Source organism: Lycium ferocissimum, chromosome 10 (genome assembly GCF_029784015.1).
Source record: "Lycium ferocissimum isolate CSIRO_LF1 chromosome 10, AGI_CSIRO_Lferr_CH_V1, whole genome shotgun sequence".
NCBI lineage: Eukaryota > Viridiplantae > Streptophyta > Magnoliopsida > Solanales > Solanaceae > Lycium > Lycium ferocissimum.
In genome coordinates, this window is record NC_081351.1 from 50,575,800 (window position 1) to 50,585,372 (window position 9,573).

At 42.9% G+C, this 9,573-nt stretch overlaps 1 protein-coding gene across 1 annotated transcript; it reads left to right on the top strand.

Moving 5' to 3' along the window:
- The first annotated feature begins 8,741 nt into the window (after positions 1-8,741).
- Positions 8,742-9,188, top strand: LOC132034994 (uncharacterized). Its single transcript, XM_059425316.1, has one exon. The coding sequence runs from the start codon at positions 8,742-8,744 to the stop codon at positions 9,186-9,188; it is 447 nt and encodes a 148-aa protein (XP_059281299.1).
- The last annotated feature ends 385 nt before the right edge of the window (positions 9,189-9,573 follow it).

Consider the following 9,573-nt stretch of genomic DNA (forward strand, 5'->3'; position numbering starts at 1 on the left):
CATCTTCTATATTGACTTCGATCCGTCCGGGTGTACGCGTGGCATGAACGCAGCCCCCGAAGAAGAGGGGTCGCAGACGAGCAATGTACCGAGTATGTAAGACATGAACAAGAATAACACGAAGAAGAGCTGTAGAGCATATCACGAGTAAAACAGTGATGAGCCGTGCGTAGTAATAACTATATGGAAACATAGACATATCGTAGAATAAAGGAGTAACTCCGTACTGTAAGTGCCCCTCGAGGGCGGAGGCCATGCATGCCTAGCTTTTCTTTTTTTTTTTTTTGAACACGGTGTTTTTTGTTTTTGTACATAGAAAAAAGATACTTTTCAGAAAACGGTACTTTTTGCTTGCATAGATACGTACGCCGAGTTCATCGCCTCTCCCACCCCCTCCCCAATGTTGTCCCAAGTATATCATATTATATATATATATATATATATATATATATATATATATCACAGAACAGACGCCGCGTACGGCTCTCCCATAAATCCCGCGTCCGGGCATCCCGCGTCCGGGATGATAAGCCAGCTGAATCAGGTGGACACAGTTGCCCTCCCCATTCCCCACATATACAATGCACACATATACATTCATCAATATCAAGTGTTATATACATTATCATGTGAATAGCATGCATGGGAGCCCAAGGAAGGTCATATGTCTATCGGAGTGACGTAAGGTCGGTGACCTCCGATTATATTATGGATTGACCGGGATCGCTTTGCCTCGCCTTGAAGGAACGAGTATTTTAAGGCGAGACTATCAATGGAGAGTAACCTCATAAGAAATCATAGGATAAAACCATAAGGCAGCATTTCGTTTACTTTGAAACCTGTGAAAATAGTCATTATTCAAGAATAGCTAAACCAAGAAGTAGCTTAACACATCGTCACGTTCGTAGTAAGAACATAACCTTGGCATTCTCATTATAGACTTCTTCTCATATCTAGCATCATTATTATCATCATAGAACCATAGTCGTCGTTTTCGTCCTTAAGACCTTTAATATTGCAAAGCTTGGTTTTGAAGAAAAATAAGCATTTTAGAAAACACTTGTAAACTTTTAGTAAGGAAAATCATGTATTGGGGTCAAGGGTTTAGTTAAAACAACTATTGTTTAGTGGTCGAAATGATAACCAAGAATTTTCATTGATTATAGTACGGAAATAAGCCTAGTGGGACAATAGGAGGGAATTCGGGAATAGTGGGCCCACCTCGGATCAAATGAGGTGGCGTACATAATTTACGTATAATACGTTCCATGACAATACTTAGGAGAGTTTTAGGGTAATCGGGTCCTAATCATGCAAGTTCTAAGTGTTTGGACCTTTCTTTCAACCATTCATGAACTTTGGGTTCAATTCTACTGAGTGAATAGTAGAAAATTTCAATCACGGATTTCTAGAGTTAGGAAAGTCCCCGAGACGCGAAATCAAGCCTACGCGTCTAAGACATGCCAAAGAAAGGAAATAAAGTCTTACATACCTCTTTCCGCTCCTTCTGCTACTCCAAATCCAAGCTCCAAGTTCGCCAGAATCTACATATTGGTCACATTTACCAAATGGTGATTAGAACCTTTAGAGGTTTCATCTTGAATTGACACTTGCCCACAAAATTTCAAAGATTTCCCCCGTAAATGCGCCATCCCACCAAGTTCAACTTGGCCAATTATCAACAACAACCCGAGAATGAGCTCGGCCACAATATCAACAACAATGCCAACAATCTTACTAACAACATTCCATTCATATTCAATTCGATTCGATTCAATTTACATAATGTTCCAACAACTTAATCTACATACTACTTCATCCAACACCTTCCAATTTCAACAAAACAATAACGACTTAATTCTTTCTTTCAAACTCATAAACTATATCAACAATTCCATACATTTATAACATTACTTCCATGAATTCAAGAAAGCATATTAAAATCATGTTAGCTTCCAAATCAGCCCACACAACTTATAACTTCGACTTGGATCATTAAACCTTTATTTTCAACATAAAATCCACAACAAGTAACAACCAAAATACTAAGTAAATCTAATTCATCCCTTTCATATTAGGGCAGCCCCTCATTCGGCCACTTCACACATACACACAACTTCATGAACTTCATCCATTCCTTTACATTACAACATGCACAACCATTTACAACAACATCAACCAAACACTAAATAAAATTAGTTCTACACTTCTATGCCCTACTACATATTTTCGGCCAAGCACACACACACACCATATCTTTATGAACTTCATCCACTTCAACACATCACAACCTATCCAAACGTCCATAACACACACATAACATAAGAAAATAAAGATTGAACATCATCTTCTTCACCTTACCTCTTCCTCGGCTAGAACCACACTTGCAAGAATGAATGATTTTCTTATTCCAACGACTACTCCACGTCGACGAGGGCCCTTCACTTAGTAGGAAAGATTGAAGGAAGGAATTTTCCATGACCAAATTAGAGGGGCTGGTTTCGGCCAGCCCTCTCCATGGCCGTTGTTCTCTTTTTTTTTTTTTTGTTTCTTTCTTTCTTTCTTTCTCTCCACTCTTCTAATTAAAAGATGAACTCCCTCATCTCTATATATAATTCTCATGGTCATGTGAGGGGCACATGCCCCTCTCTTCATTTTTCTAGATTTTTCCTTCCTTTTCTTGAATTTTCTTTCATGTACAAAGATAACCAATTATCTTGTTTCATAAGCTTTGGTCCAACATGGCCCTTTTCTTGAACACTTTGGTCCTTCAAGAGCATTCTTGACCACTTGTGAAATTACCATTTTGCCCCTAGCCTTCCACATTATTCCCATTTTATCCTTAGTCCTCATGCAATATTTTCCATGAACCTTTTTCCAAATTTTTCCTTTTTACCCTTAACCCTTCTCATTATTTCCATACTACCAACGTCCATAAATAATGCTCATAACCTACTAATGCATTAAAATAATTTTAGAACATAGCCTTGTCCTTAACTTCTCGCCATTAACTCGGGATATTCAAATGTGCAAAAATGCGAGGTGTAACAGATACGTAGGCAATCTATGTAAGAATTGGTCCCTATTTATTATAAATATTATATTCCCCCACCTAACAAAGTCGAAAATACCTGAAACTAGGTACAAGAGATCAATCAAGCATTTAAGTCAAACATATGATTATTTATGTGCTACGTGCTTTAACTGCCAATTATGTTCGATATTCTGCTTATCCAACAAACTAACATTGTTTGCTTTTGAGTTATCCTTTTCTTATAGAAGAGAAAGTTGATTCGTGTTCATACTGGCATACTTCACAAGACCAAAAGCTGCAGTAGCATCCCTATCCCTAAAAGACTGAGGCAAAGCAAAAATGACTGGTACTTTCGAGAATGAGACTGCTCCAACTGACATCGCTCTCAGAGATTCACCTTTTTGAGAATTACCTGAGTTCTCACCTACTGAGGATGTTATAAAGATGATGTTTGAGAAAATCGCCAACCTTCAAGAAGAGGTCGCGTGGAACAAACCCGCTAATGTTGCCCAAGAAGCACCTGCTGAAATAAGAAGACCTCCGCCGCCTTTCCTGTCTTTAAGGTCACCATTACCCGATTATTTTCCCACCCAGTCCACTTACCATCAGAACCACATTCTCACCTGATCACCAAGAAATTGATCACTTCGAAGAGATGGAAAAGGCATGGAAGGCCGAGTAGGAAAAATAGGAAGAAAGGCTCGAAAGATGACCGTCCATGAGAATCGCCCTCACTGGCACGGGCTTAAGCTATGATGATCTGTGCGTGTATCCAAATTTGGACTTGCTTGAAGGTTTCAAGGTGCCTCGTTTTGAATTGTTCAATGGAATGGGTAACCCCAAAGCCCATTTGCGGGCCTACTGCGACCAACTAGTCAGTGTCTGAGATAATCGGGCGCTTATTATAAGGCTATTATGCTTGAGTTTGATTGGAAAAGCCTTCGAGTGGTTAACATCCCAAGACTTCCGCTGCTGGGTCACATGGGAAGATATGGCTGCGGCCTTCATGGAAAGATTCTGGCTGATCGGTACGATGAGCTCCACACTTATCTGCGAGCGGCTATGGGACATTTAGGAGATTTCACCTTTTTTCATTTCTTTATGCCACTTTATTCAAATTGGTATCTGCTTTGTCTAATTGGTATCTGATCCACTTCTATTCACAGATGGTGAGGACACGAGCTACCATTGCGAGGGACAAGGTGTCTGAGTCCTCTGCTAGGGTAGGCACCAGAGGACGAGCGTAGGCGAGAGGCCATAGCTGAGCTAGAGGCCATAGCCGAGCTAGAGGCCGTGGAGCTACACCATCCAAGGGTGGGGCCCCTGTGGCTGGACAGAGGCGAGCACTTTTAGCTTCTCTAGAGCCTCAACTCGAAGGAGCACAGGTAGCTGGGGGAGGTGAGGGGCCAGACCTGACTAACCCTGATGCTATATCTAATCAGGCATTCCGGGATATCATGGCTCGTGTGCTTCTTCATCTTGACGGCCAGCATGCCGTAGGATGCCACTACTCTAGGTGGTTTCCAAACTCGAGTGGGGGTACGGACTCCCGAGCAGGGCCAGACTATGAGGAGGCATCTTGCTGCTGATATAGCCCTACCTTAAGGTGGTCTTCCAGTCCCTGAGGGTGCTCCCAGACCCGTGGCAGTCCAGCCTTTGACCATTGAGGATCAGGAGCTTGTTGGGAGGTTCTTGGAGATGGAGCCGCTCAAGTTCTTTAGCTTGCGTAGTGAGGATGCTTATGAGTTTTATTAGGGAGATGTATGAAAGGCTCTATAAGATGCGCATTGTGGAGTCTTATGGGGTTGATTATGTGTCATTTCAATTTCGCGGCAAAGAAGACTTGGTGGAGGACTTTTATTGAGAGTAGACCCATAGGTGCACCTCCACTTACTTAGACCCAGTTCCACCAGGCTTTCTTGGAGAAGTACGTGCCTCGTACTTTGAGGGATGAGCGTAGAGATAAGTTTCTTCATTTGCGACAACGAGGTATGACCGTGTCAGAGTATGAGGCCAGATTTCTATTTTTAGCTAGCTATGCTGCTCCGTTGATCCCTATGGAGGAGGAGAGAATTCGTAGGTTTATGGGTGGACTTGTGTATTCACTCCATGTTGCTTGTCTCCAGTTAGTGGCCTTGGGATCTTCGTCCTAGGCGATTGTTCATCATGTTGTAGGTGTCGAGTCTTCCAAGACTTGATCTTTGAGAGAATCTAGTGAGATGAGGCCGCGTTATCTTGGTAGTTATAGTGGTTCTAGCTACAAAGATGGGGGAAGTCATCTAGGTCTTATCATTCAGCCCCCAGCTGCCCTGTTCAGTTTGCATTACAGGCTTCATCAGGTGGTCCTTCTAGACCTAATGGTTATGGAGCTAGATAGTCCCATGATGGTTCTTACTCTCGTCCAGCAAACCGTGATGGTCTCTCTAGTTTATCGGCTTTCATGTATCGACCTCCAGGCCCAGAGCTTGCTACGTTTATAGTGATTTTAGCCACTGTATGAGAGATTATCCCAGAGCCGAATAGAGTGGATTCCACCAGGGTTCTCCGTTTCAGACCCGAGGGCTCTGGCACCATCTAGTGGTCGGGTTGGTTCGTCAGCCAGAGGCAGTGCTCAATCAAGCCACGGTAGATCTCATCAGTCCCGGGGTGGATACCAGTTAGGTAGAGGCGATTCTCAGGCCTCTAGAGGAGGGTCACAGTTGGGCCAGAGTGGTCGTTGTGGTGGTCTTTGCTATTCCTTTTCGGGTAGACCTGAGGCAGAAGTCTCCGATGCTGTGATCTCAGGTACTATTTCTATTCGTCATCAACCTGCTTCGATCTTGTTTGATCTGGGTCTACTTTCTCCTATGTATCTGCCTATCATTCTATTAGTTGAAATTTGACTAGTGACCATCTTGATGTGCCTATTCATGTATCTATTTAGGTTGGAGATTCAGTTGTTATTGATCGAGTCTTCCAGTCTTGCTTGGTTACTTTTATAGGGTATAATACTTGGGTAGATTTGATGATATTGGATATGGTAGATTTTGATATTGTTTTGGGTATGACTTGGTTGTCACTATACCATACGATCTTTGACTGTCACGCCAAGACAACCACATTAGCCATGCCTGGGTTCTTAGATTAGAGTGGAGGGGTACTCCGAGCCCCGCTTAGAAGAAGATCATTTCTTATTTTTGCTCGAAAAAGTTAGTTAGCAAGGGATGTTTGGCTTACTTTGCCCATGTTTGTGATACAAGCGTTGACTCTCCGCCTATTGAGCCCGTGCCTATTGTATGTGAGTTTGCAGAGGTCTTCCTTCTGATTTACCGAGTATGCCACCTGACCGCGACATTGATTTCTGTATTGATTTGGAGCTGAGCACGCGCCCCATTTCTATTCCTTCCTATAGTATGGCACCCGCTGAGTTGAGGGAGCTTAAGGAGCACTTACGAGATCTTTTGAGTAAGGGATTTATTAGACCAAATGTCTCCTCTTGTGGTGCTCCTATTTTATTTGTCAAGAAGAAGGATGGTACTATTAGGATGTGCATAGATTATCGTCAGTTGAATAAGGTCACCATTCGTAATAAGTATCCCATTCCTCGCATTGATGACTTGTTCGACCAGCTTTAGGCTGTTTCGATATTTTAAAGATTGATTTGAGGTCAAGCAATCATCAACTGAAGATTCGGGCTGAGAATGTTTCGAAGATGGCCTTTAGGACTCGTTATGGTCATTACGAGTTTCTTGTGATGTCATTTGGGCTTACAAATGCCCAAGCTGCTTTTATAACTTTGATGAATGGTATTTTTAAGCCATATCTTAATTCCTTCGTCATTGTGTTCATCGATGATATCTTGATGTATTCGAAGAGTAGGGAAGAGCATGGGCATCATTTAAGGATTTTCCTTGGGTTATTAAAGTAGAAGGAGATTTATGCCAAGTTTTCGAAGTGTGAGTTTTAGCTTGAGGTTGTGGCCTTCTTGGGCCATGTTGTGTCTAAGGAGAGGATCATGGTTGATCCAATGAAGATTGAGGCAGTTAGAGATTGGACGAGGCCTACTATTGTGACTGAGATTCGTACTTTCGTGGGGTTAGCCAACTATTACTATCCATTTGTAAAGGGCTTCGCTTTTATTGCTTCTTCATTGACTAGATTAACTCAAAAGGAATTTCCCTTTCAGTGGTCCGATGCTTGTGAAAAGAGCTTTCAGCAGCTTAAGACTCTTCTGACTTCAGCTCTGATTCTGGAATTACCCGTGGAGGGTAAGGATTTCTCGATATATTATGATGCATCCAGTGCTGGTTTGGTTGCCGTGTTAATGTAGGTGGGTAGAGTCATTTCTTATGCTTACCATCAGCTGAAGATCCACGAGAAGAACTACCATACCCATGATTTGGAGTTGCTAGCTATGGTCTTCACTTTGAAGATCTGGAGGCATTACTTGTACGACGTCCATTGTGAAGTTTTTACCGACCACCGTAGCCTTCAATACGTGTTTACCCAGAGAGATCTTAATTCCAGGCAGCGCCGATGGATGGAGCTCCTGAAGGACTATGCCATCTCTATTATTTATTATCAAGGGAAGGCTAATATTATTGCTGATGCCTTGAGTCGCAAGGCAGTAAGTATAGGTAGCTTGGCCCGATTAGTTGCTTCTGAGCGGCTGTTAGCCATAGAGGTGTAGACTCTGGCTAACAACTTTATGCACCTTGACATCTCAGTTCTGGGCAGAGTCTTAGCTTTTGTTAAGGCGAGGTCGTCCCTCTTAGAGAAGATAAGGGCCCAGCAATTTGAGGATGCAGTTGTGTAAGATTCGTAATAAGGTTCTGAGAGGTGAGGCCAAGGAGGCTATGCTTGATAGTGAGGGCATTCTGAGGATCAAGGGACCTGTGTGCATTCCTTGTATTGGTGACTTGATTCATTTGATTTTGATCGAGGCCCATAGTTCGAGGCACTCCATTCATCCGGGTGCCATGAAGATGTATCGGGATTTGAGACAGCACTATTGGTGGGGGATGATGAAGAGAGATGTTGCAGATTTTATGGCTAAGTGTGGGAATTGTCAACTAGAGCACTAGAGACCTGGTGGGGGTGCTTTGGAGAATGCTCATTCCCGAGTTGAAGTGGGAGAGGATTGCCATGGATTTTTTGGTGGGTCTTCTGAAGGCCCTGGGCAAGTTTGACTCAGTTTGGGTTATTGTTAACCAGTTGAATAAGTCCGCTCATTTCATACCAGTTTAGGTTACTTACACTGCGGAGAAGTTAGCCAGGATTTACATTCGTGATATTGTGCCATTATATGGGGTCCCTATTTCCATTGTTTCTAATCGAGGTCCCTAGTTTACTTTCAATTTCTGGAAGGCTTTTCCAGACATAGTTAGGTACTCAGTTGGACCTCAGTACAGCTTTTCATCCCCAGACTGATGGTCAATTCGAGAGGACTATTCAGGTGCTCGAGGATATGTTGAGAGAATGTGTCATTGATTTTGGTGGTTATTGGGACCAGTTCTTGCCCCTAGCAGAGTTTGCGTACAACAATAGCTACCATTCGAGTATGGATATGGTGCTGTTCGAGGCCTCGTATGGTAGGAGGTGTCGTTCTCCTATTGGTTGGTTTGATGCATTTGAGGTTTACCCGTGGGGCACATATTTGTTGAGAGAGTCTGTGGATAGGGTGAAGCTTATTCAGGAAAAGCTTCTAGCAGCTCAGAGTCGATAGAAGATGTATGCGGATCGGAAGGTTCGGGACTTAGAGTTTGGGGTGGGCGAGCAAGTGCTTCTGAAGATCTCACCCATGAAAGGTGTTATGCGGTTTGGGAAGAGGGACAAGTTGAGCCCGAGGTACCTTCGCCCATTTGAGGTTCTCCGTATAGTTGGAGATGTTGCTTATGAGTTGGCATTGCCACCAGGCCTATCAAGTGTTCATCTGATTTTCCATGTGTCCATGCTAAAGAAGTATCATTCTGATGGTTCCTATATAGTTCGTTGGGATTCTGTGTTTCTTAATGAGATTCTGTCTTATGAGGAGGAGCCTATAGCGATTCTGGATAGACAAGTTAGAAAGCTGAGGTCGAAAGAGATTGATTCAATCAAGGTTTGGTGGAAGCATTGTCCCACTGACGATGTTACTTGGGAGATCGATTCTGATATGCTCCAGAGATATCCCTAGTTGTTTGCTGATCAGATACTTTTTCCCCATTTATACACTTTGTCGCTCGAGGATGAGCGATTGGTTAATTAGTATCTGATGTAACGACCCGATTGGTCGTTATAGTGCTAATGACCCTTTTACCTCTGTTGACCCTTCCCTAGGTCATTGGCTGGGTTTTAGAGTGACTTTTCAAGGTTTGAGCCTCAAAATGAAATTCGTTTGACCCAAAGTTGACTTTTGAGTAAACAGACCTTTTTCGGAATTCCATAAGAGTCTGAAAGGTCCGGACAGTCAGTTATGACTTGGTAGTGTGTTGGTCAGATTCCCAAAGAAATTAGAAGCGTTTTGGAACTTGGGTTGGGAACTTAGCTTTAGGCCATTGGGGGTTGACTTGGTCAAATAG

What these genes read in the sequence shown, in the direction of transcription:
- LOC132034994 (XM_059425316.1), top strand. Translation starts at nt 8,742, where the DNA reads ATGTATGCGGATCGGAAGGTTCGGGACTTAGAGTTTGGGGTGGGCGAG.